Source organism: Gopherus flavomarginatus, chromosome 8 (genome assembly GCF_025201925.1).
Source record: "Gopherus flavomarginatus isolate rGopFla2 chromosome 8, rGopFla2.mat.asm, whole genome shotgun sequence".
Taxonomy (NCBI): domain Eukaryota; kingdom Metazoa; phylum Chordata; order Testudines; family Testudinidae; genus Gopherus; species Gopherus flavomarginatus.
Window position 1 is genome coordinate 10,478,373 of NC_066624.1, and position 27,521 is coordinate 10,505,893.

The 27,521-nt window shown below is 39.4% G+C and overlaps 1 protein-coding gene across 2 annotated transcripts in view; it reads left to right on the top strand.

Annotated features, from left to right (window-relative positions):
- AFF2 (ALF transcription elongation factor 2) overlaps window positions 1–27,521 on the top strand; it is a 411,852-nt gene that overhangs the window by 275,178 nt on the left and 109,153 nt on the right. For both annotated transcript variants that reach the window (XM_050964719.1, XM_050964720.1), the window contains exon 8: window positions 26,991–27,042. In XM_050964719.1, the coding sequence (XP_050820676.1) occupies window positions 26,991–27,042 (52 nt within the window). The remainder of the gene's footprint in view (window positions 1–26,990; window positions 27,043–27,521) is intronic.

Sequence of the window (27,521 nt, forward strand, 5' to 3'; positions counted from 1 at the left end):
ATGGCCATCTAGTAAATGAAATAAGTTTCTTTTCAGCAGCTTTATGGGTTTGCCAATGATTTCAATGGAAACAAATAGCATGCTTATTTCTGTATTGATATGATGAGGAATGCTCTGAAAACTTCTAAACTTTTGCCTGCCAAGCTCGCTAGAGTAGACTTGTGTCTTTCTTTCTTCCTAGCACCTGCAGCCACTGATAAATTGTATCTTGTTGGGTGGTTGACTTGAATCATCTGCCTCCACTGTGAAATTTGCACAGTAGTGGGCTAAAAATCATCCTTGAGTCAATAAAGAAATACCGAAACCTAATTGTTACACAGTATTCCGGGTGGATAACTTACTGCTATGTAGTATATAAACTAAGTACAATATATAGTTAAGTACTTTTTTATTAGAAACTGCTAAGATTGTTATTAGCAGACACATTCCTAGGATTTCAAAGAACTTTGCTGGCTCTCATGTGATTGAAAACCAGGAAATATGCCTTTCTATAGATTGCAAATCATTCTGAAAGTGAGAGAGACCATTTGTTCTAATGTGTTTAATGTTTCCTTTTTTTATAGGGATACCTAATAGAGTTAATAGTCACTGTGCCTGGAAATGTTCAGTGACTTTTCTGGTTTCATTTACTGAATATGGCTGCAAAAATAGGAGTTACTTTTTCAGGGTTAATCTAAAGTGAGCACAATTTTATTTACATGTTTTTAACTCTGATTTGCACAACCACAAAACAACACACAATATATTAGGGCTGGTTAAAAAAATCTAAGTATTTTCTCTGAAAAAAGATATAAGGGAAAAAAGCATTTTGATCATAAATTTTCATTTTTTCAATAAAACAAAAAGAAATATTTCATTTCAGAAAGAAATGAAATAATTCTGGGTTTTGGTTCCCCCCACTTCTATCTGTTTTTTTTTTCCCGTTTTTTGTTTCTTTTTACCCCAGTGGAAAAGCTGGGTGAATGGGAAAAGGTGAGCGAATGAGGGAAAGAAAATAAAACAAAACCAGAATATTTGTTGAAAATTGGTATTTTTTCATTAAAAGAACTAAAAACAAATCAAAGAGAATGAAATTTTTCACAGAAAATGTTTGTGTTGGTCAAAAAACTGTTTTTGCAGAAAATGTGTTATAATGAAAAATGCTAACCAGCGCTAATATAGATACAATATTTTTCCTTTTTCATTGCATTTTTCTCTCTCTGTTTATACAACTATAGCATATATAAATCAAAACATGTATGTATTTGTGCATGTATATAAATATATATGATAAATGGTAGCCTCGTAATAAATTAATTTATTGTGATCCTTTGATTGCTTCACCTGTATTCTGACCACTAATTTGTCTCTCTGGGGCTTATTCTAACATTCTAAACCTCTGATCAACTTCAGACAGCTGCTTTTTTTTTAAATAAAATCAGCCCACCAAAGAAATATTTCCTCGTCCTTTTTCCGCATATGAAACTTCTTCCGTAAATTATACCTGAGTACACCCTCATGTATATTCTACATATATTATTATAGATGGTAGCACCGCCAATTGTCAAATTGCCCAACACATCCCGTACAACTTATTTTCGATTGCTTATAACTGCCAATTTAAACCACTTGGGCTGAAATTTTCCATTCTGAATGTCTGCCTTTTGGAAAATGTCTGTCAAAATTATTTTGCCATTTCTGAGAATGAGGCTAGAGGAAAATATGGTGAGTTTTTTTTTTTTAAAAAAAGCTCTAGTGCCTCCTTGCTTTCTAACAGTGAACTTGAAATTTGGTAGGGGGGTGACCTTTGTCTCAGGGATGCGCCTTTCACCTTTTCTGTAAAAATCTTCCCACATTCGGCCAAGTTATAAGCCTTTGAAAAATCTCAGCAACACATGCTCAGTCACAGATTTTAGAAGCTAAATTTCCTGAAGTTTCCATCCACAATGAGCATGTTCCAGCCGGACACTGAGAAGGACTTTCCCGGCAACTGCAAGCCTTGGCTGCTGCAGGCTGTGCTGGGTTTGAGTCTGGGAACCTGGACTGAGAGCAGGGAAGTGGTCTCTCCTGTGCTGCATCCTCCCCCACCCGCTCTGGGGCTGTAGTAAAGGCGGCTGCTGGGGGTAGGACCCCTGCCTCAATCTGTTGCAGAAGTTGGAAGGTGCGTGGTGAATGAGGCAGAGGATCGCAAAAAGAGGAAAGATGGCCCCATGCAGGGGCGGGTCTATGTATTTTGCCGCCCCAAGCACAGCAGGCAGGCGGCTTTTGGCGGCACGCCTGTGGGAGGTCCACTGGTGCCGCGCCATCGGCGTCCCCGCTGCTGAATTGCCGACGACGACGCAGGACCAGCGGACATCCCGCAGGCGCACCACTGAAAGCCGCCTGCCTGCCGCCCTCACAGCAGCCGGCAGGCTGCCCCCCGTGGCTTGCTGCCCCAGGCACATGCTTGCTGCGCTGGTGCCTGGAGCCGCCCCTGCTCCCATGGTTAAGGCAGACGAATGTTGCCCTGGAGAGCTGGATTCTCTCATCGGCTCTGCCACAGAGCTCCTGTGTGATGCTGGGCAAGTGACTTAAATCCGTTTTTTTCAGATGTGTGTTTCTGGCATTTCCTAACTTTTGGGGGCTTGACTTTGCAACCCACTGTTCTTCTAACAATGTTTTGTGTGTGTGGTATTTACATATTGGCAGACGTTAGTCACATTGCTTAGTGCACTACTGGAAGGCAGTCGGATACTACAGTGGTGTGCATGGTATAAGCAACTATATAAAATAGAATAGAATAAAACAGCTAGGCTCTGTACATACAAAATAAAAAAGACACTCCCTGTGCCAAAGAGCAAGTGAGATTATATTGGTCAGCATGATAGGTGGTGCTCTCAATGGAACAGATTTCCGATGTGTCTTTGGGTAAATGACTTATCTCTCTGTACCTTAATCCTCAAGTCTGTAAATGAGGATAATACTGCTTTTCTCCCATCTTTTGAATATTTAGACTGTAAGGTCTTTGGACCAAGGACTGTCTCATACTATGACTTTGTAGCACATTGGTTCCCAATCTGTGTGCACGCTCAGGGCAATACTATATATATAATTATAATTATTAATATTATATTAATTATGCATTATATTATACTATATAATTGATATTGATGATATAGAGATATGAATAGAGATAAGAGGGAAAAGGGATACATGATTGTATAGTTTGGTATACTGGTCCTTATTTAAAATCCTATCAAATTCTATAGGATGCTATAAGAAAAAATCTAATGGAACTGTTTCGTATTACAGCCTGTGATGTTTTTCTAATAATTTCTGTAGAACTTCTTTACTCAATTTTTATTGCAACCTATTAGTTAAATCTCTATAGTATTTTTACATAAGCTGTTTTTTTCCAGCATACATTTGAGATGACCACGTTGTTCATGAGCAGTGAACTCACAAGTGAGTTCTGCGGCTAATCCCAAACAAGTGTTAATACAGTTTTTATACCGCACCTAACCATCTTGTATTTTGTGTTTGCCACATATTTTACAGGAGGGGGAAAACTCTTTTAGAAATATTTTAGAGTGTTTGTAAAAATTGTATTGGTGCTGCTTTTCACGTCCCCCCCCCCTCGCCCCTTTCCTCTAAAACCAGGCTGAGCTAACACCAGGAGACACAGAAGGAGAAGGAAATGATAGCAAATACACTTTTCAAATCTCTAAACGTTAATCAAGGACTAGGTTGTGATCTCCTTATTCATGTTGCATGACACTTTACTCCACAAGTAACCTCACCGATTCCAGTGGGACTGTTTGCCAAGTGAAATACTTTTAGATAAAAGATAAAGATAATAATTGGAGCTATACCAATCTCCTAGAACTGGAAGGGACCTTGAAAGGTTGTGGAGTCCAGTCCCCTGCCTTCACTGGCAGGACCAATTTTTTGCTCTGATCCCTAGGGGGCTCCCTCAAGGATTTAACTTGCAACCCTGGGTTTAGTAAGCCAATGCTCAAACAACTGAGCTCTCCCTCCCCCACACCCCATGTTCTGGGCTACCAGAAACCAGTCCAATCTAAAATAGCTTTTCCCTTACATAATGTCACCATGTTTTAAGACCCAGAATCTTAGACTCCTGTGGCCATTCTTACCCTGCTGATTGTGAGAGGAAATCTGCCAGCCCCTTGTTAACAGAGCTGAGATGGGCTCTTTGAAGGAAAGGGTTTATGCTGCCTGGGCACACAATTTGAACGGTCATGTTTCGGGCAGGGCAGATGTGTGAACAGGGCCTCGTTCCCTGCTCACCAGCTAGCATCAGTCAGGATGCACCGCTGGGAGTACAGACTACACCTGTTTGGATGCTATTGCAGACATAATGTCTCTCATAGTGTTGCTCAGCTATAACACCTCCTTTGACTTTTGTACCCATGAGCTGTCTGTACCCACTTTGAGCTCCCCATCTCTCAAGAGCAATAATTTAGCCCTCTACATTCATATCCTATCCTCGTTTCAATACAAATGTGCCTCACTGCAAGCGAACATTTGTGCATCAGACATTGCATTTTACTGTGGTGTTAATTTTATTGAACTGTTTACAGACTCTCTCCTGGCTCATGATGAAGTCAATGGCAAAACACCAGTCAACGTCACTGAGAGCAGAATCGGGCTTTAATTAAATAAATAACTACAGATAAAACACTCCCGTTAGATGGTGGCTAATGAAGGATCGCTGGCTGAAAGTTCTATATTTACCTTAGCTCTCCACAAATGAACCTCCTCCTTTCATTTCCTTGGTTATGTTGAATGGGAAACAGCTATCAAACGGCATTTATGTTCATAGAAACTGTTTGATTTATTGATTGTTCTTTGAACTCTCGTGACCTGAGGTTGAAATAGAGCCCGGACGAAAGTGACAGAAGGCTTTGCAATAGGATGGGGCTATAAAGGAACATCAGTAAATTGTCAGTGGGCAGTCTAAGTTCAGGTTCATGTTTATTCTGGTGGAACTCACTAAAAGTAAAGACAGATGTCCAGTTTATCTTGTATAGTCAACAGCAATAATATGTATGGGATGCTTCTCACTGTGAGTTGAGCCTTCTCCTGCTGTCACTATGTCTTTATGTGTCTATAGGGAGAAAACCTGGATGACAGAGGGGGGGGAAATAAGCATTGCCAGAAATCCCTGCAGGCTATCTGAGAAGGAGCGGATGTGTAAAGCATGTCTTTCTGCACAAACATTTAGAAATCAGGCTCTCGTAAGTCAAGAAACCGCCAAGTGCAGTGTGCAGAGGCAGAGGAAACCCGCCTTCTGACAAGCCAGCGTTTGCTGATTTATCCTAAATGCAGAAGGGCCTTTTTTATTTGAACCACCTCTTAATATAAATCAGGCAAAAAATAAACTGCAGAATAGCAGCCTGAGAGTACAGAGGTGGCAACTTCATATTGTTCAGTTCAGTGGAGGTTGTGATCAAGCCCATCAAGTTCCCATTGCTTAGTATATGGCCACTGACGTAATATTCACGCAAAAGAAAAGCAGTTGGAATACTCATATGTCCCTACTTTGCCATCTGGCCTCATTCAGAGGTGCAGTGTGCACTGGCTTTAGCTACGTGAGGAACTCTAGCTGTGTGAGGAATACTGCTTTTAAAAGGATATTCTGTTCCCGGTGGCTTCTTTGTGTTCAGATCAGTCATAAAGAGGAAACTGCTCTCCTAATAAGCATTTTCTTATTCTGAAATTTAAAAGCCATGTTAATGATGATGCAGTTAATTTAGACAGAAGAATTTTTCAGCCGAGGACATTTGTATTCCTGCCAGTGATTTAGGATAAACTTGAACTTCCCCGAAAGCACACAAGTAGATTTACTGGAATCTGTTTCTCTCCCATGCTGGCAATGTTGCCATGCAAGTTCTCTGCAAACAGGTATAGATTTATGCAGACTAATTTGGTACAGTACAATGAATTGCCACTATGATATATATTTTAGACTAACATCCTGGCACAGGCTAATGACTGGAATCAAATGAAAATAGATTTACATAGATTGCTGTATAAATCAGATAAAGCTTTATGTTGCCTACAATTGGTAATAGAAGCTTTTCCAGCAAATAATGTCAAAGTTGTTCATGTAAAATTTTCATTATTTCTAGAGTGAGTAATGCAAAAAAAGAAAAACAAGTCTATTGGGCTTAGCCGCCATTAAACACCATTAACTATAATTTTGCCTGACTAGCTCTCTCATCTGATGATGGGTTAAATGGCAGAAAAGTAGACTGAACAATTGCATAAACTCAAATGAAATATGTCCTTGTATTCTAAGTGTACACAGTTCAGTCAGTTAAAATAGAGCAATTTATTATTCTTTAGCAGCCGGAGCTTAATCTGATTTTAAATATACTTATTTTTTTTCCAACTTCTCACAGATTTAACCGATTTGAGAAGATGCATGACATTTCACTACATGGGGGCTCTGGCAAACTGGATAATCTGAAATAACTGTATTAGAGCACTGAAGAAAATACCATGATTTTAAGAAAAAATGAATGGCCCTTTAAACAACAGTGAATATGCTGGCTTGCTTTGAAGCCAACAGATGAAGAGTTTATGAAGGAGATGAGAAAAATAGACTTGACACAATCCATGATTGTGTAATATGCATCACAACTAGTGATGCCCTGCTAATGGGATTCTGACTTAAAATACAATGAAGTCTAAGCAGGACATCACTCTTTATAGGAATCTTATTTCTTCAGTGCATGCCCCCCAAAAAGTGTAAGCAAAATTCTGCCTGACAATTAGAACCACCACTATCTTGATAGATGTTTGAATGTGTATAATCTGTACTGCAGTGTGTGTTCTGATATCTTTTATTTTATTTTATATGGTGCGGTAATGTTTTGTTTACTTATTATTTCTCATATGCATCTGTATTAAAAACTGCAGAAAAATGTTTATCAAAGAAAGAAGAGAAATAAAAAGAAAACCATCACCACTAAGCAACTGATTTTTGTCAGTTCCATGAATGAGCAGGTAATTTGGTCTTTATTGTAAAACGACTTCCTGCTGGTGGCTTTATGGAATTATCACGTACTTCCTTGACTTGTTTGGATCAAACCAAATATGCAAATTAGAGGTGAGCACGTGAAATCATTTCATTATGCCAGAAAAGAGTAAGCGGGGCAGCTTTTATAAGTATATTAAAGTGCACCAGTGAGTTTTTAAATATGTTAGTATAATAATTTGTTAAGATGCCTATGCACCAAGGCCTTGGGAGATTTGAAAGAGGTTAACTAAAACAAAATAATATCAAGACATTTTTGTAGCTTCTCCCCACCAATGACATTGGCATTACCCAAGATATTTCTTTTAAAAAATTATGATTTTTCAATCTGGCGTCTGTTTTTCCAGATGCAGTTTTGCAGCCACAGTTAATTGTGACTTTAATGAATAGCGTCTGCAAATATTAGCATGGTTTGCAGGGGCACACAGGTAGTTAAACATCTAACTATTAGTATTTATACCAACGAATCATTGCTGGCAACAATACCAGATGTAATTATTTGTGGGTGTGATTTTGCACCCACTGAAATGCATTGCAGAGTAAAGATGTAAAAGTGATTCTCTCCCTCTCTCTCGCTGTGTGTGTGTGTGTGTGTGTGTGTGTGTGTGTGTGTGTGTGCGCGCGCGCAGTAACCAAGTGATGATGAATTCTGAGTATAATTGGTAATGGGACCCTCGATAGCTCAGCTGTATTAACAATGGGATGTTTTCACCTTCTGGTTATCAGTTCAAATTCAAAGCAGATTAGTAACGACCAAAAGTCATTACTATCTAAGAAAAAACAATGAGGAGTCCTTGTGGCACCTTAGAGACTAACAAATTTATTTGGGCATAAGCTTTCGTGGGCTAGAACCCACTTCATCAGATGCATGGAATGGAAAATACAGTAGCAGGTATAAATGCACAGCACATGGGAAAAGATAGGAGTTGCCTTACTAAGTGGGAGGTCAGTCTAATGAGACAATTCAGTTAACAGCAGGATACCAAGGGAGGAAAAATCACTTATGAGAGTGGTCCATTTCAAACAATTGATAAGAAGGTGTGAGTAACAGTAGGGGGAAATTAGTATGGGGGAAATTAGGTTTAGGTTTTGTAATGACCCAACCACTCCTAGTCTTTATTAGGGCTTAATTTGATGGTGTCCAGTTTGCAAATTAATTCCGGTTCTGCAGTTTCACGTTGGAATCTGTTTTTAAAGTTTTTTTGTTGAAGAATTGCCACTGTTCTTGAGTGACCAGGGAGATTGAAGTGTTCGACTGGTTTTTGAACATTATAATTCCTGATGGCAGATTTATGTCCATTTATTCTATCTGAGAGCTCGTCAGTAGCCTATGAATTGAAGATCTCAATCAGAATCTAGTGGACATGTGTCCAAATCTCAGAAAATATAATATTAATTGACAGCTTTGTTTAGAGTGGTAGCATAAAGGCCAATGACCAAATGGGTGTGGACTGGAGAGTGAATTACCCTCGTGTTCCTAAATGGATCACAGAGTTGAGGCCCACTAGTAGAGAGCATAGGGAAGCTTCCTCCGTCCCTGCACTTGCTCTGTGTGTGTGTGTATATATATATATATATATATATATATATATATATATATAGCATAGAGAGAACTTTAATCTCCATAGATCTTGCACAGTCCAGCACCTCTCAAAAGCCCTAAATTCTCTTTTTTCCATTTAAAGCATAATTAGTCGCACTATCAATTGATCTGTCTGAAACTTTGATGTCTCTTGAGAGTTAAAGAAGCAGAGAAGGAAAATATTATACTTAACATATAAGACAGAATCAGAATGCAAGGAAAATCAGTGAAGATACTCTTACTGCAGAAGAAGAGGCTATTCTTAGATGTCAATGAATGTATAAGCAAAGCCATATTTCAGATTTGGGGTCCCACAGATCTATCTTTCTTACCATATAAGTACAAAGGGAAAAAGCATGTCCTGAAATTAAAAACCTGAGTTTACAAAATAAGTTGGTTGCCCAAAACAGATTTATGACTGCATAACTTTAACAAACTTAGTGAATCTTGCTGAAGCTCCTTGATGGGATGAGTTTTAACTTCGTCTATGGAAAACTTAAAGGGAGGAGGAGTTCTCTCCCAAATCTGACCACCAGAGCTCTAAACTGAAAGAAGTCCCTCCTAATGAGAGAGGTTGAGAAGTATGGTGTTTTCTGTGATTTTAGCATTGGGGTACTCTCTCAACATGTAAATAATGATCACAGACACTTATCCAGCAGCCTTTGCCCTCCTCTTTGGTAAAGTTTAGCTATCTGCGTGGAAGGATGAGATTTTTTATCAGTAAATGTTGGTAAACATTGATTTCACCATACAAACACAAACCGACAAAAAGTTATTTCCAGTGATAATTATCAAAATTTACACATAGACAAGGTAAGAAAAATGCTGCTTGAGCATTTGCTAAAGATTGTCATTAAATAATTGTCTAATACCCTCATAATTTCCTGCAGCTGTGAAAATTTCAATCAATAAAAAATGAAAAAATGCTTGAAACCTAAAATTTCATGCAACTGAAAATGTAAATTGATAAAAATTGAAAAGAAATCTTAAAAATAAACATCAACATGATCAATGAAAAGTATAGAAAAATAAAAATTGAATTCTGTCAAGCCATAGCTATCTGTCTAACTGTCCATTTTAGCTTATGGATCGATCTAGATATTTATACTGAGCTTATTACTGTGATATCTGAATGGTTACTACAAGACAAAAAACAAACCTATTATCTGCATGGTGGCAGCTACCATCTAAGACATATGCACTTTTCCTTTCAGCATCAGAAAATGGGTGTTTTACGCCAAGTGAAGATAATGTATGTAGTGGGGTTATTTTTATAGTACTTTGTGGTCCCAATTCTGCCTTCACATACAGCTCCCACTGAAGTCACTGGGATCTGAGCATGCATATCTGAGGGCGGAAGTATTCATAACCTGGAAATAAATTCTGCTTTATGGTTTTTAAAATAGGTCTTTTCCAGATCTTCAAAAATGGTTTCTAAATTTGCATCCAACATTTGTGTGAGCAAATAGTATAATTCAGGCATCTAACTACCCAGCTTGTGGATACAAACAATGTGTGTATATGACAATAGAGGGATGAAGTGTTGTTTTAGCATTTGCACACTCACAAAATTACAGGCGCAAAATCATGAAGAGCCATGCAGGTGCCCCTAAGAAAAATTCTATGAAATATTGCAAATTGTCTTTGCCTGGAGATCTGAGCTTGCAGTGCTGTGATTCCGTGCCCAGGCAGCCGTAATTTGGGGAGTTTTTAATAGTCCACAAGGGAAGACATGGGTGCTTAACTCATCAATATCTTTTCATGTAGACTTGTAAGGAGAAGGAGCAATAGTAGTCCGATAAAAGCTTTAATTTACCTGTGACTTATTGTTTCCACAAGGAGTTGTTGTCGATCAATTTGAGAAAAATTACTAGGTGAATAAAAAGGAAGGGGAAATCAAACATTGCTTTAGAACATAAGTAAAAAGGGAAGTATAAAATCAATTGAAATATGTATTTTTGCTCCTGAATCCAAAATACTGACAAGAAGGGGCTGTATTTTTGAGCACCGTCGCTGTTTAGATTTTCCCAGACTATATAACAGAACATGTCTTATGACCACCTTCTTCTCAAGTAGTATTTCATCCTCTGGCTTTGTGGAGGAACTTTATGCCAAGAGAACTCACTGGAGACTGTGGGACAACAGCCTGATCTACTAAATCACAGTTTTCTTTAGATGGAAGGTGGCTATTGTGAAGCTGTCAAACTGAGAAAAGTTAAATGAGCTGAAGTGAAGGCTCGTGTTAACAATAGCAGCTATCTCTGTCAAATGAAAACCCAGCAGACAGTTACAAGGCAATTCGGCACTGATGGGTGGTCGATTAAAAACAACAAAAGACAAGAGAAATGAAAGGGGGAAAATCCTTATTACTTTGTGGTAGGAGCAAGGGAAAAACCAAACCCCCCCCCGAACCAACAGCCAGCCCCACAGCAGTTTGAACATGCTTGTAGTTAGTTTGACCTACCTAATCTTAGATATAGCACAATAACAGTGACAAGATTATTTTCCCTTGAAGCAGCACTGAGGTATTTTCATTGGCAAAAATCTGGAAGAATAAAATGAATGCAGAGTTCAAGGCAATTGCGGAATTCTTGATTTTGATAACAGCTGGGAACAGAATGCCACCAGGAAAAATAGCTGGGTTTTGCTCTTTTAAAAAAAAAAAATTATGACTTGATCGTTTTTACAGTGTCGTATCTCAGATTTTGAAGGTTACACTATAGACAACCAGAAGAGGATTAGAGGGAAATTATGTCTGAGCTCAAGGGAATGACAATTTAAATTGGATTTGAGATATAACATTTGCATTACCTGAGGAGATGAAAGGTAGTGTTGTGCCCTGCTAGTTACCCAACTACCTAACCATACGTATCAGATGGATTAGTCTGTAAATTAACAACCCATACGCAAAATGCAAGTGGATCATGCAATTTACTTTTAATGGGACTGATCCTACTTCCACTGAATTTAATGTCAAAACTCAGCGGGACTGCACAGTCGGTATATCAGACATAAGTTAAAAAATATATATGCTCTTAGTTCAAAATAAAGGTCGTTTTCCCGTAGGATCAGATTTTCAACTGCAAGTGTATAAACTATTCACGCTAAATATGCAAGTGCAAATAGGTGAACAATATATAGCTGCACTCACAGAATGGATGGTTGTGTGCACAACCGCATATGTTGCACAGGAAGTAACCAGTTTGTTTTGGCATATGCTCATTTTGCATGTATATTACAACTGCTTACTTTGGAAAATTTGGCCCTCCATATTAAGGATCTCATTTGATCAGTCAGGCATGGAAAATCTTCCATATAAAGAAGGATTGAAAAAACTGGAGCTGTTTACTTTAGAGAAGAAGTGAATAAAACTGGGGGAGCTGATCAAGGTATACAAAATAACGAAGGGTTTAGAAAAGGTTGATCAGGCACTTCTAGCTACCTTGACTGGAATTTTCAAAGGAACTAAGGAATTAGGCACTTAATCCTAACGAGAGTCCTTTGAAAATCTCAGCCCCTTTCTCATAATGTCAAAAGAAAGGAACATTCAATGAAAATGACGCTTTTTAAATTTAAAACTAATCAAAAGAAATATGTTTTCAGATAACACACAGTTAGGACACACGTTGCCACAAGATATGATGGTGACCAACAGTTTAGCAGGATTCAGAAAAAGTTTGGACATTTATCTGGGTAACGGGGGCACGCTGAGTTTTAATAATAAGGATTCAAATAAAACAAAACAAGAGTTTTGGAAGGAATATAAACTCTTGTGCTTCAGGACATAAGCCAGCCTCTGAGAGTCAGGAAGAACCATTCCTCATTGGCAATTTTTCCATAACTGTCTATTGCAAGGTTTCTCATACTTTCCCCAGAGACAAGATTCTGAACTAAGTGGAGCACATATATGATCCAGTGTGGTAGTATCTAGGTTCCTAAATATTATCCATCCACTGGCTGTGTAATTTCAAATTATTGTTCATTATGATTGACAGGCTTATTCTGCAGTTTACCTATACCTTGACACTGGTATCCATTTAGTAGTTTTATGTACCCTGTCTAATCTTTTTTCAGAATTCCTCTATCACCAGATACTATTGTGTCTCTTTATTTGCCCTTTTTCAGGTGTCATGCACTTGATAACTAAGTGGATTTCAGAGTCGGAATCTACATCTTAAGGGGACAACAAAAATGTATTTCTTAAAGTGGTTTTCTAATCAGGAGCAGAATTGTATTTACTCATGGGGTGATGTCTTAAGACAGGAAGTTGCTGTAAAGGTGGATGGCTTGTTCAGATTTCAGACATAACACGGTGGATCATTTTCCCACTGGTATCAGAATCTTGAGAGCAGTATTGCAGGGTTTGTTATGAATAATTAGGCAAAACCGTGGGTATGGATATCTTTAGTGTAACCTTTCCCGGTTCCTTCCTGCTTTTTCCTTCCCTTGCCATTTGACTCCAGATTCTCAAAGGTGCTTGAGCATTGTTCTGCTTGGCATTGCAATGCCTAGCTCCTAGAATACTCAGCCTCAGGCTGGGCTCCCAGGCTCCCCGTACAATGCATAAGGAGGGCTCAGAAAGAGATCCTCAGAAGCTGAGTGAGGAGCTGCCTAAGCAAGCCAGGATTGAAATGTTGAGGAGAGGGTGTTAGGACTTGGTGCACCTGGCTGACAGTCCAGATAGGTAGCTGCCTCTTCTCACGATCCTCAGCCCCAAGCCCTCACCTGGAGTTAGGCCTCTAAACCAAGTCAGACACTTAAGTCGCCCATGCTGTAGCAGCCAGAGCCATCTCTCTCCCCTGCTCAGGCTCGATGCCTCTCTCTTAGGTGCCCCCAGTTCTCTCCGGTGTGGTTGCTGTGCTGTCCCTCCACCTATCGGTGGCCTCAATCTGGCCCTTCTGCTCTGGGGTCTAACCAATGTCCGGTCTGAGGTGTGCTCAGACCACTCCTGCAGGACTATGCTTCCCTGGTCAGATAGGCGTTCCCCTGCTTAGTTTGAGAATCCAGCTTTGAGCCCTCCAGGACCTCAGCTTGAGCTAGGGTTCTGAACAGCTCGTTAGCTGCACGACAGTGTCAGGTCAAAGGTGGGCAACTGGTAGAAACAGAGGCCCCCAGAGGACTTAAATGCCTAAGGGGTTAGGCCGCAGCTCAGCAGCAGTTTAGAACCTGTATGGAGGACTTAGGTGCCTAAAGAAGCAGATAGGTGCCTAAATACCCTTGAGGGTCTGGGTTTTAGTGTCCCAACAGGGAAGGTTCTACTAACACAATCAAGCTTTCTCATACTAACTCAAGCCGTAATAGGGAATACTTAGAACAGAGACTATTTGTGTGCGCGATTGCGCGTGTAGGGGAAAGCTGACTTTTTCAGAATTGCCTCTTTTGAAGCAATATCGAAAATAATTCGCCATTGTGAATTCCAGGCCAAAATGTGGTTTTACCATGTGCTGTAATTTATAGGGTAAACAAGCTTTCTGCAAGAGCTAACTATATCAGGAAACTTGTTTAACATGCACCAAAGGCACTGTTAAGTGATTTCAGTGCCATAATTCAAAACGCTGAGGAAAATTCTCCTGTATTACAGTTAGTGCAAGATTGGGTTGGCAGCCAAGCACATCAACATAAATGTTGAACTGTCTGGGGAAATACAAGCCTCATACTGTTACTTAGGGGGAAGTGTGTGCAGACATGGTGGAGCCCCTTATGAAACAAATTCTCATTTTGTTAAACAATAGGATCAAATTTTCAAGCGCATTATCAAGCATATTGCTGTCTTAGAGCTTGCCAAACAAAGTGAAGTATCAATCTGAAGGCTGATGTATTTTTACAGAATTAATGATGTATGAAACATGGAAGTGGAAACAGATACATTTTCATTTTATCCTCTAATTTTTCTTTTTGCATTATAAGTGAAAGGAAATGCTTGGAAATTATGTGCAATTATTCATATCTGTTTATCTTAGAGTAATTATATGTGCCAGTGGTGTCGTGTCATTGTTTTTGGACCCAAGCTTGAGAGAGATTGCTTGCATGAGCAAGGACTGCTCGCGTGAGTAAGTGCTTGCGGGATCAGGCCTGTTGCTTGTTTTCCATCGTGCCTACACAAAGCATTATAAATCATGCAGATTTGAAAATCATTTCAATAGTTTATTCCTTGTTGTTTTCTTTTTGTCTGTGCATGGACAAATTCTCTGGCTGTTATATTTAAAAATTGATCCAAAACATAGTTTATTTTCTTATTGAAGATCCATTTATCTTGACAAAGAGGACACATTCTGATGTAGGGGTGCTTGTGTTCGATCTGGATAGAAGGGAGGGTTGAGGGACCATGCAACCCCGGAACACAGACTTTAATGCAATAAGACAGAAACAGCCCCTTGCATTTCTTTCTCCTGGTTCCTCCTTAACTCCCGTGGGCAAACTCTTCTGTCTGTACAAGTCGTTAGCCAACCTTGGTTAGTCCTGGACCCTCCAGCCCCCTTTGCACTGGGCTTCAGTCACTTTCCAGCAGGTGACCCAATAAACGTGTAAAGTCCCCCAGCCATGGTGAAAGCCCCAGTCATCTCTCCCACATTCTCACCAGCTCCTGCCTCTTATGCCTTTTTCTTGCCCCATATTACGCTCCTGCCTGCACAGTGGCACTGCTGCTCTTCCTTATGGGACTCTCAATGAGCAGCTCCTCTGAGTGGTCTAGTTTGGAACTACACCTCACATTTTAATTTTCCTTTTGAACATCATGTTCAATGTAATGTTTTAAAGTATGCTCTAGGACACGAATGTCACTTCACATAAACAGTCATCAACACTAAAGCTATAACTCCCATTCTTCCCCAACCCTACACTTGTTTCAGGACCAGAATAAGGCTTAGTAATATTCCTTGTTCAATATCTGTGATTGAAAAAGACCTGGCCCTAGCAGCCTGTATTAAACACCTTCAGTCTTCTCTCTGGACAAGAATACAGTTGTTTTATGCAGCTTTATGGAGTGATTGTCCATTAGCACTGAAATGAACCAGCTAAACCTCTTTATTGGGTTACAGGACAGCTTGTCCCCAGCAATTCATTCTGGAGGACAGATTGTCCCCCGTGATTCAGAAATCCAACAGCTTGAGATTGCTGTCACAGAGGCTTTATTTATTTTCATTCCTTTACTCAGCATGAATTTGTTAGGGTACAATCACAGTGAATTATTTAACATACAAGCATATTTGGGCTCTAACTAACCTGGAATGTGTGTGGGAAACTTTGGAGGTTTTCCTTGAGTTTGATCCCTTCTGCAAAGGGGTTGGGGGAACCTTTCAGAGCCTGAGGTGTGGAGGCCCTCTTGAACGTATTTCAGACTTTGCAAAAAATATTCAGACTGACAAAGCCTATTATTGAAATATACTATTTTTCAAGATTCAATTAAAAAATGCATCTCTTTTTCTAGTCCAAGAGAAGGCTCTGCTTTGTGTCGGGAGTAGAGGACACCCCACCAACCTCACCTTTCCCTTTCCCCCCAAATTTAAGCTGCCACAAGTTGGTGTCCTACTGAAAGACATAGGTATATATTTAGTTTTCCATTAGCAATTTTCTCCCTCTCCCTGTGCAGTCTTCCCCACTCTGCCACTCTCTCTTGTCTACTTTTTCACCCTCCTTTGCATTGGATTTTAATCTTTGCCCTCTTTCTGCTCCTTTTGTTACAGTCTTCTTGAACAGAGCATGACCCTGATAGCGTCCACATTTGAATGAAAGTTGCAAAAACACCCCCAAGTTCCATTGGGTTTGATATTAACAGAAATGAGTTTGCTTTCCCTGCTTTCTGTGCTTAATCTATGAAGGCAGATTCCAAAAGCTCACTGGAAGTGTGTGGCTGGGCATCCGCCCCCACTGCAGTGCTGGGAACTTGAGTCAGATGATGTCTTTGCAGTGAAGAACAAAAGCTGAGTAGTGGCCTTTTGTGGAGTTGTTCATTCATCCTTCTGCTTCTCGTGCACAAGCCCGGGTTGGCCACAAACTCAGTTCAAAGCGCTTGAAAAGGAAAGTAGAATGTTGTGTTAATTGTAGCCAGGATGTGGTCACTCCTTGGTACAGCTGAGAGAGTTTAAGGAGGAAAAGCAGCTTTGTGAGCAGGGGACTAATAGGCCTCTTGTGAATTGATGGGGATGAGTTATGCTTTCACCATTTCTTTGCTTGATGTTCGGAGGTTGATCACCAAGGTCCAGGTGGCTGCTCTGATTTGCTGCTTCACAATTTGCTCTGTGATTTCTTTTCCCTCTTAAAATTCATCCTTCCTTGTAATTGTGCATTGAAGGTGAAATTTATTCATCTTGTGGAAGTGCCAATGCAAGGCCACGATCCTCCCCTGGTCTCTGCCATAGGTGCTATGCCGGGGAGCCACCAGTGGAAGGCTACACAGGGGTACACCCCGCATGCATCAAAGATAGAATCTACTTGCTAGCCCTATGTGAGCTAGAGTGGATGGCCAAAGAATCCATGCTGGTCCCAACATCAAACACAACTACCTGGCAAGTCTGCAGCTGCTGTCAGCCCACAAACTAGAATAGCACCAAGTGAGGTGAGGGTGTGCTGCCCTGCAGCCTTGTCCCATACTGGGTAGTGGATTTAACTTCTTCACCTGCATGAAGCCCCATAACTCAAGCTTTAGGTGAGTGGAATGCATATCACCCTCTACCTCTTTGTAAAGCACTTTGAGATATACTGAGGAAAAAGCGCTAAATAAGAGTGAAGTATTATTATTATTATTATTATTATTTTATTATTATTACTACCACTGAAGCATAGTCTCTCTCTACAACATTTAACATACCTAAATGTCAGTAGAGAGCATTTTTTAAGTGGCAATAATTCAAAGAGCAAAAACGATGTTGTATTTTTTTTAAAAATAGCTCAGACTTGCAAGAAATGCATCAGTGTAAAAGAAACTAATGACCACTCCAGACCACATTACTGAAATTTAAGATTTAGCAGAGAAAACCCATTTCCAATATACAGAAACAAAAGAGCCCAGCTCTTCAGATATGAGATTAGTCTATCTAAGAGGAAAACAGCAAAAGATTTGTGAATGTCTTGCTGGTATTGACAGCTCATCAAACATCTCCTTGAAGGGCTCACTTCACCTGCAGATTAAAAAAGGAATAAAATAAAAGAATGTAGGCAATGAGTAAAATGAATGCACTTCCATGTACATTATAGAGCACTGGATAGATGAGCCAGTCTTACGCTATTTATTTCCTGTAGAGAAAAATCTTTTAAATATCTTATCTGATGTGAATTTTTCAACATCACTTTTGCAACTTGCTATGTAATTATCAATCACTGTTTAACTAAATTCCCAAAGCCGTTGTCTATAGATATGCCATGTCAAGGCTGGTTTGCCTGAGAAAATACTGGTGCTTTGGCTGAGGCATAGTTTTGAACAAATATGGCTAAATTAGAAGAGGTTTTTCATTCAGAATGTAATGGAGTTGAGTGTGATTCACAAAATACATTCTGGGCTATATACTGCCCTTGATTAGTAGCAGAATCCAAACCAATTTAAGTGGGCCCTTCCTATAACAACTGGATTTTCCTTAGTGGCCTTTTAGGCCTTGTCTATATGGGGAAATTGACGAGCAAAGCTATTGTACACTAAGCTATTCTGCAATAGCTATTCTGGAATGATTCCCACTTTGGATGCTCTGTTTTAGAATGTGTGTGTTGGGGGATCTGCCATTTCTTATGAGCTGGATCGTGCCTGGAGGGTAACTGTTTTTTGGCTTTTTTTTGATGGAAGTGTGTTTGAGAGGACACTGTTACCAAGGAAATGTCTAGGGAGTAGAGTGGAGGGATGAAGGGGAAGGGATATTGACACTTTGTACATACTGGAAAAGTTTGGCGTGATTAGCCATGTTAATATAAGAGTGGGAACAAACTGTGATCCTCTTTTCACCATAGATGAATACAGTTCCAGAGCAGACCTCAAGGTTGTTCCTCATCAGTCATTATCCAAGCCTCAGACAGACATTATGTTCTTGCTTTTATTGCTATAAACTGTATACATCAACACAACGAGTCATAAAACTAGAGGTTTTTTAAAATGATATTAATCCCACATCATAATCTTCCTGTTCTGTTCTTTTTATTAAGTCCCGCGTTTTTTACCATTATGATGTCTCATATTTGGGCTTGCCAGACTCAGAGGGCAGGGTTACAATAACCGATTGTACAGCAAGCGAGAATCTCACAGTGCAGCTTGACTTAGAGTACCTATTGATTGTGTGGAAGAACTGAGACCTTAAATTTCCAGCAATGAGCCCAGTAATTATTATTATAACATCACCTCAACTCTACTTGTAAAAAGAAATTGCTTTCTTTAATGTAGACAAAATGTTTACTTGTAATTTAAACATTTGGGTCCAAACCTGCTTCTATTCCAATGGGAATCGAGTTTGAGAACAGGATTTGGCCTTTTATTTGGAGATCAGCCTATAAGTTATTGGATTTGCTATAATATTGTTCAAGGCAACCCGTAGGTAAAAACCTGGAATAGGTTTTTCCTTCTCCCTCCCCATTTGCCTCAGTTCTCTTCTCTTTCTCTCAACTTTAATGAAAAACAAAATGCCTGTCGTCAGAGCAGTAGTTATAATGCACTTAGTAGCAACTTAATATTTTAGTTGCCTTGAAGAGCTTTTCATACATGGAGATTAATGGAGGGCTAGATAAAGAAATTCTTCTACTGAAAGAATTCATTTTGCTTAATCCTTTTGGAATTAGAAGTTGATATGGAGAGATGAGTAATGAAGTGCACTCTCTGATTGTGAGGTATCTAATAGATAACCACAGGGGTTACTTCTCTCTCACCAGCTGTAATTACACTAATTACTGATATGGTGCCAGAAACACTAAGGCAGACTGAGTGTGACAACACAAAATGGAGTGTTTCTTAGCAAGACATCTTTCTCCATCAGTTGGATTGCGGGGCAGCTGACAGTGTTATGAGGCTAATGTATTCAGCCTCCTGTGAGGGGGAAGAGGCCAACTAGCCTTATTGTCCGTAGCATTTCCTTTTCGCTAACGCATAAGACTTCACTGGAGATACCTTACTAAATCACCGGGCTGGAGAATGAGCACTTGATCCATTAATCAAGCAACCAGCCTTTTTTCATGTAAGTCGTCCCATTCAGGCCAATGAGACTACTTACATGAGTAAAGGCTACTTGAGAGAGTAAGAGTTGGCAGGAGCTAGCCCACGGTCACCAGTGAGAACTAGAAAAATATGGCAGACAACGAGAAGGGGAAAATAATAAAATATGTTGAGATATATATACAATTGTTGAACATGTGGCCATGAATATCAGGTTAAATGGTACTTGTAAATTCCATTTAACATTTTAAGGGTCTGGAGGTTTTTTGAGGATGGAGGGGAGTTGCCATAACTTTGGGATTGTCTCAGGGGAAATATTTTAAAGATGACTTGCACATTTCAGCAGGAGGATGAATATCAAATCTCAAGATTTATAGATGGGATATTTTAAAACAAAATATCCTCCTTTTCCTTTGGAATTATGCTACCATTTGTTTTCATTTTCCCAACCTTTTTGTCCATTGTTTCATGAACTTCTCTGGGGAAATATATTGTTAGATGTTTTCTCTCACACACATACACACAAAACCCCCTGATAAATGATAAAATTGTGCTGCAGTGTGTGCAACATATTCTTGAAATACATCTGAATTCCATTATTCAGTTTGTCATTTGCATGATAACTTGAGTTACCACTCTCTGAAAAGTCTAATATAATACAGAGAAATGCATCAGGAAAATGAAAAAGAAGTTCAGTATAATGTCCACAGGGTAAAAGCAGTTTAGATTATGTTGAACTGATGGGACCAATTCAGTGAAAGTTCAGAGGTGGAAAAGGTAACATCTTCTTGCTAGTCAGTATTCATATGTGTTCTCCATAACTAGGTATTCCAGAAAACATTAATAAGGGCTTCATACCACAGGATGGTAATGCGCTGCTTTTTTTCACCTTAAAGATATGGATTTGATTCCTGCCTGTTCCAGATTTAAGTCTTATTAAACATCACAAGTGAAATTTGGTGTGACATTCCAATCTGTCTCTTTAATACTAAAGAGGATAAATAGTTGCAGGGTGCTAGTGTATGTTTCCGAATCTAAAACCCACAGAATACGTCCATTTGTATCAGTGTAAAGAGAAAGCAAGAGGAAACTGTTTTCTTTTGAAGACTCCCAACTCATTTATACACTTTCTCTGCTTGCCACCACTTTTATTTATCAACTCTTTCCCCTGCTTTCTAAATCTCTGTGGGCGATCTCGTCTTTTTCTGTTCTATTCTGACTTGTTTTAGCTATAAACACTACCCCTTTAAGGAGACAATCCCAAGGATGGTGGTCAAAAATGTGGCCTCCTTGTTATGTTGGCAATCACAGTCTCTCAGAGTAGAAGCCCATTTGCAATAATCCAATTTTTTGTTAGCATTTCAGAGAGCCAGCATCTTGTCCATTTCAATTTGATTCCTGACATACCAATGTCAGGCTGTAGAGAGTGGCTCATGGCCATGAGTGCCAACCTCAAGGCAGACTGTTAAGAATCAGGGCACAAACCCCAAACTGGTTATGCATTAAATAAAACCGTATGGAGATATACCTATCTCATAGAGCTGGAAGGGACCCTGAAAGGTCAACAAGTCCAGCCCCCCGCCTTCACTAGCAGGACCAAGTACTGATTTTGCCCCAGATCCCTAAGCAGCCCCCTCAAGGATTCAACTCACAATCCTGGGTTTAGCAGGCCAATCCTCAAGTCTCTGGGCTATCCCTCCCCCCTCTAAACACTCTATACTTAGAGTTTACCAGCCAAATATCAAGTGTAAAAGCCTTAACATGTCTTGCCACCCAGGCAAGCTTACCTTTGTGATAGATGGTCCCTTACATCAAAAACCACAACAATATTTAGATTACTCCCAGTCCCAAGAGACCAGTCAGTTACCCCAGGTCAATTGTAACTTAGATCTTTCACCAAATACAACGCTCGTAGCCAATCCTACAATAAACTAACTAAAGATGTATTAACTATGAAAAAGAAATAAGAGTTATTTACAAAGTTAAAGCAGGTAAACATACACACACAAATGAGTTACAGTCAAAGGTTTGAAAAGGTAATAGAAGCTGCTGTAATATGCAAATGCTATATTTCTTTTAGGACTAACCCAAGCTAAGCAGCTTAGGGATCCCTCGCTTATGCTTGGAAATATTGTCCTCTCCAAATTTCAAGCAACACAGTTATATAGTTCCTTCTGGTCAGGCATTTCTCTTCCCTTCCCCCACAGTTCAAACAAATGGAACAAGTGTCAGCACCTGTCTCTTCTCCATGGGTGTTCAGGATGGAGAGAAGACAATCCACAAAGTCTTTATCCTTGATGTTTCACAATGGCTCATTTGGTTTCAGTGGGCCTTCTGGTGCAGAGGGGCACTTTACACCAATTAATGCTTCTTTCCTGTTTGAGTTACACAATTACAGAGGTCTACAATGCAAATACTCAACGTAATCTTATACCGTGGGCTAAAGACATTTATAAGTGAGATCAGTATATGCAGCATCCTACAAGTGTTTCATCAAGTCTAAACACAAAACTCATTTTTGTCAACTTAGCATCTGTTTTAGCAATCCCAACACAGAGGTGAGTCAGCCTGGTTTACAGCAATGCATTTGTCAGTGTGCAGTCCTTGATATGGGTTGACACCCGGTCTGCCAGCATGACAACCAGAGCCAAGCATGGTGGGGAAAAGAACATCATACCTGTATGTGCTTGATTCATGCACATGTGTTTGCTGTCATTGCATAGAAAAAAACTGCACGCTTGTAGGCAATTGTGTGATCCAAATCAGTGAGTATTTTAGAAATGCCAGCTTGGCAGAAGTAAGCTAATTTTCTGGGCAGCTAGGGATCAGGGATCTGAAACTGGCACCTTGTTCCCCACACACACACTCTACATCTTAGCTTAGCCACAGTGGAGAATTGAGTCCAGACCAAGTAAGGAGGAACAGAATTTGGTGTGTTGCAAGAACATCCTCTTATATCAAGCTTTGTCTCCATAATAAGATGGTTTGTTATTTTAAAAATATATATACCCCAAAACCAGCTTCATTAAACCAGAGAAGGGAGGAAAGGAGTGCTCCATGACGTTCACTAGGGACCTGGGCCCCAATGCTCAAAAATATTTGGGTGCCTAAACTCCCATTGAAATTAATGTGACTTAGGTGCCTTTGAGGATCCAGGTCCCGGAGCTAAATTACCCATAAAATATTTAGCTATTTCAGTGATAAGAGGTAGGCACAGCCAAAAAATAGAGTTAGTTCCTGATCCAAAGCTCCTTGGAGTAAATGAAGATTCCCATTGACTTCATTGGATCAAGCCCAAAGCCTAGATGGATAAATAATATTTTTGGCCTTTCAGCTATGACAATATCCCCTTCAGGAATTCTAAAGCATCTATTAAAATGGTATCTGAGATTATTGAAAATGAGGTATCTGGTGATTGTGCTTTTTATGGATAATAATTACCTCATCTTTCCTAAATCAAACTTTTACTTGCTCATTTCCAAGTAGGGTGACCAGATAGCAAATATGAAAAATCGGGACTGGAGTTTTTGTCAGTCGTCAGTGGTGTGGCCCTCTCAAACTCATGCCAATAAAACCTTCATTCCATCCCCTTTCTATCTAGGTTTCTAATGCATAAAAAGCCTGCTCTTGGAGCAGATTCATCTCTGGAATAAGCAAGTGTAGTAATCAGTCAGGGAGAATTACACCAGTTTGCCCCAGGGATAAATGTGTTTCTCTTTTACCACATTTCAGGCTGCAGCAAATTCACATCCCAAATTATAAACCTCTGAAAATATAATGAATATGCTGACACAGCCTTAACAGTTGCTCTGTAAATGGCACTGCTCTAATAATGAGATCAAAAATCCTTCTTAATCCCACACTTTCCCTAAAGTGGTGTTATGCATTAGCTATGGATGAAAACACAAACAAGTGCCTGTATATTCTACAATAATGTCAATTAGGTCAGAGAAGAATAGGAAATGAAATGAATTTGTAACACCTCCGGAAATAGCTTTCTGATACAGACAGTTTTCTTTTTGATTTACCCTCATAGACTGTGTTCATTGTAACTTTAATATATCCACTGAATTGCCTTTTATTAACACCTGGGATAATATTACCAAGGAATTCATTCTGTAATCTCAAGACATGGTGTTCTTAAGTTTAACATAGTTCTGTACAGATTATATATGCATACTTACACGTATCTGTCTCTCACGAGAACTCAATTTCAGGATCAGCCCATACAGACAGTGTTGGAAAGTGCTGTAGATACAGAGCTCTTCTGGCTCAGGGCTTCGAGGCTGAAATGTGTTACTTCTCTAGGTATGATGATTATGAAACAGTCACCTTGGATTAAGATTGCTGGCAATCTTTAAAAGCCCTTATTGGGCCTTCAGTGTGATCAGATGCCACTTGCTTATAAATGGGAGTTAATAGAAGCATTAAATGTGCAAGCCACCATGACCCACTTCTCCAGAATATTAAACACATTTTAAAATAGTTGAAGAATGTCTAAGTCCTCCACTTTCTGTAAAATATTACCTCCTTCTAACTAATATCCTCAAGGAGGAGGCTTTCTGAACTCTTGAACATTCCACTTTCATTTATGCATACTGTATATTTTTGAATTTATTCCCTCACTTTTTGCTTTGCCATATATTTACTGTTGGTACCATATTCAGTTTCTCCCTAATTATTCCATCTGCCACTAAAGAATGATGCATTTTAGTAGCGGTGTGGTTTGGTTGTTTAACCTTTGAGTTGTGTAACTGAATGTGATGACATATTCCTCATATATCTGACCAGGCTAAGAAGAATTATATACTCCAAGTGATAAGCTTGGAACCGCTAAACAAATACCCAAATCCAATTTTTTCCCTCTCTCTAGTCTTCTAAACATCCATTAGTCTCTTGACGGGAACTCGTAAATCCTGCAGATTTAGTTTCTCTGAAACCAACTCCAACAGGTGTCCTTCCTACTAATCATCATATTTTATATCAAATTTATATTTTTCAATATTCAGTATAAACATACCTACTGCTTACTGTACTGTTAGAAAAAGTCCATAACGTGCTTTATAAGGACAGTTATTAATCAACCATTTTACAAGACTGTTTCGTAGGTATATTCATTTATCTTTTTGTGCTTGCTTCTTTTCATTTGTCTGATACGGAATTTCTTTTATCCTTTTGGTTTACTTCAACAGAATATGTCGAGAAGAAATTTAACATGTAACAAAATGAAAAAAGGTGCAATGGCTAGAAAGAAAGAAATAACCCTTTAGGCTTAATTCATGAAAAGGTCCCTTCCCTTATTTTTCTTAGCTCTGAATTTTGTTTTAAATAATACAGAGTATATTAGCTAGCAGTGCTGCTTTAAAGAGGCAGAATGTTTTGCATATTTAAGTGAGATGTAGGTTTTAGAAGAGGAATTTAGGATTGAATTAGAATTCAGAGTCACAGCGATGTATCCACACATTAGGGTTGTCTTATAGTTCTGGGTGCGTTGTCCTCAGAGTATATCGTGAACTCTGATGATGCAATTAGGGGCTATGGATAGATCAAACTGGAGTGATCTGTTGTTGTGAATGGTGCAGCAGGCAGTGCCACTGCAGAAACAAATGAATGTGTCTGCTAGATAAACAACATAAAAAGTTCCCATTCATCACTAAAATCTAGCCCTCTAAAGATTAATATTTCCTGCAGATTTCTTAGTTTTGAAGGAAAAGATTCCTTATCCATACTTTAGACTTAATTCCATGAGCTCATATTTTACAAGGAGGCATCTGACATTTATCAAGAGGTTAATGACTAGTAGTTTCATGTCCAGATACTTTGTAACCACTGAGCTGCCCGACAACTGAGGTCACTAAAAGATGGATGAGTTACTAGCCAGTTAAAGTTCTCCTTACACTTTCTCTTTTAAAAGCAACAGCAGGGTTTGGAGAGGGCTGATATTTGACCAGTTGGAATACTGTCCCCTTGTAGACAGCCATGATTTACTGGTAGTCTTCAAACAAAAGACCAGACAAAACACTCATTGATTGTTACGGTTATTTAAAGACTAACAGTAAAAATTCATAGACTCTAGTCTTCATCAACATGAAAAGAAATCCGTAATTGCAATTTGCAAGTCTCCTGCAGAGGTGGAAGGGGATCAAAATAGGACAGGGGAAGCTCATCAATTTCAGTGGCTGTCATGAGAGGTCTTGATGATGCGTGCTGATGCGTAGTTCCATCATCTAGTGATAGAGGGATTTGGTGAAGAAAAAAGACCGTGGTAACAGAAGAAATGTAGCCTAAAGGAGTTTGTGTTCCCAAGAAGGCCCATTGCCACTCACACAATGTAGGTACGGGTAGTTGGATAGGTGCATATACTTGGTGGTTCCCCACTCTTATTCTATGGTCTCTAGACTTCAGGAAAATGGAGAATCTAGAGTGATGTAAAAGCAAGTAAAAATGGTTTCTTTTCCAAAACATGGCAATATCTTATTCCTGCACTTTAAAAATGTACAGATTTATCCAAAGAGAGCTGTTGTATAAAATAGGTAGTAATATAGTAGTATACATTTTTCATCACTTTCCCTTTCGAAGTGGGGAAAGAGCTGGGGGCAGCATGGTCTCTTCCTTCCCCTTGTCCTGTAGAGGGAACAGGGAGCAGTGGTGTGACAGATTCCCCTGTAGAAGGGAGACCATGTAGAGGAGATTCCTAGCATGGAAAACTCCTGTCTTTCCCTCCGATACTACTGTACCTCCTGATAGGAATGCTGGAAGGCCCAGAAATTCATCCAACAGGCACCAGCTCCTCCCAGTATTCCCAGTTCACAATGCCCTGCCTGGTGTGTTCTCAAATCACCAGCCAAGAAAGATCAGGGACAAGAGTCTAAGTCAAGAAGAAGGGGAAGCCCTTTCTGTGTTTCCAGCAAAAGAGGGAAGCTGTGCTTCCTCTTATTTAACCCCACTCTCCCAATCTAGAAAAACCCATTTGTGGTAAGCTACTCACTATGGGCCAGTCAGCAAGTAGAAGAGGACATGAAAGAGGGGCTAATTGTAAGCATTTGTGTTGGAGTCATTTTCAAAGTAGTCCATCCTTGCCTTTATTCACATAAAAAGGAATACAGTGGTCATAGTGTACTCACAATTTCCTTTTATAGATCCTGATTCTGCTGCAGTTGAACTCACTGGGAGTTTTTTCACTGATTTCACCAAGGGTTAGATTTAGCCTATAAGTTATAAAATTAGTTCATTAAATGTAACTATGGATTATTTTTTTTTTTTAGAATGCTCGAAGATGATCTAAAACTCAGCAGTGATGAAGATGACCACGAACAGGTAAAATTCTGACGTGTGCATGTGACATACATATCTGATGATATCTTCATCAGTTGAATGTGGTTGCATATTATTTTATTATATCTATAATATTTTATTATATTGTATCAAATCCATTCCTGGGTAAACTTCTCCAACCCATCACCACGAGGCTTGCCTGCACATTGAATTATTCTGGAATAGCTATTCCCAAACAACTGATTATGAATAGTGTCATGTTTTGACACGCTTACTAAGAGTACCTTGTTCCAGTTTAATTCACTTTGAAAGTGGATTAAGTTTAACAGGAACAAGGTACTCCTGTTCCAGAATAAGGCCATGTCTACACTACAAGATTATGTCAACCTCACTTCTATCAGAATATCACCACATCAGTTATTAAATTGCTTGTGTGGAGGGCCATCAGGAGGGCTTATATCAATTGTATTGTCCATGTGGGGCACTGTGAGACAGCACCTGAATGCCAGTAATAACCAAGT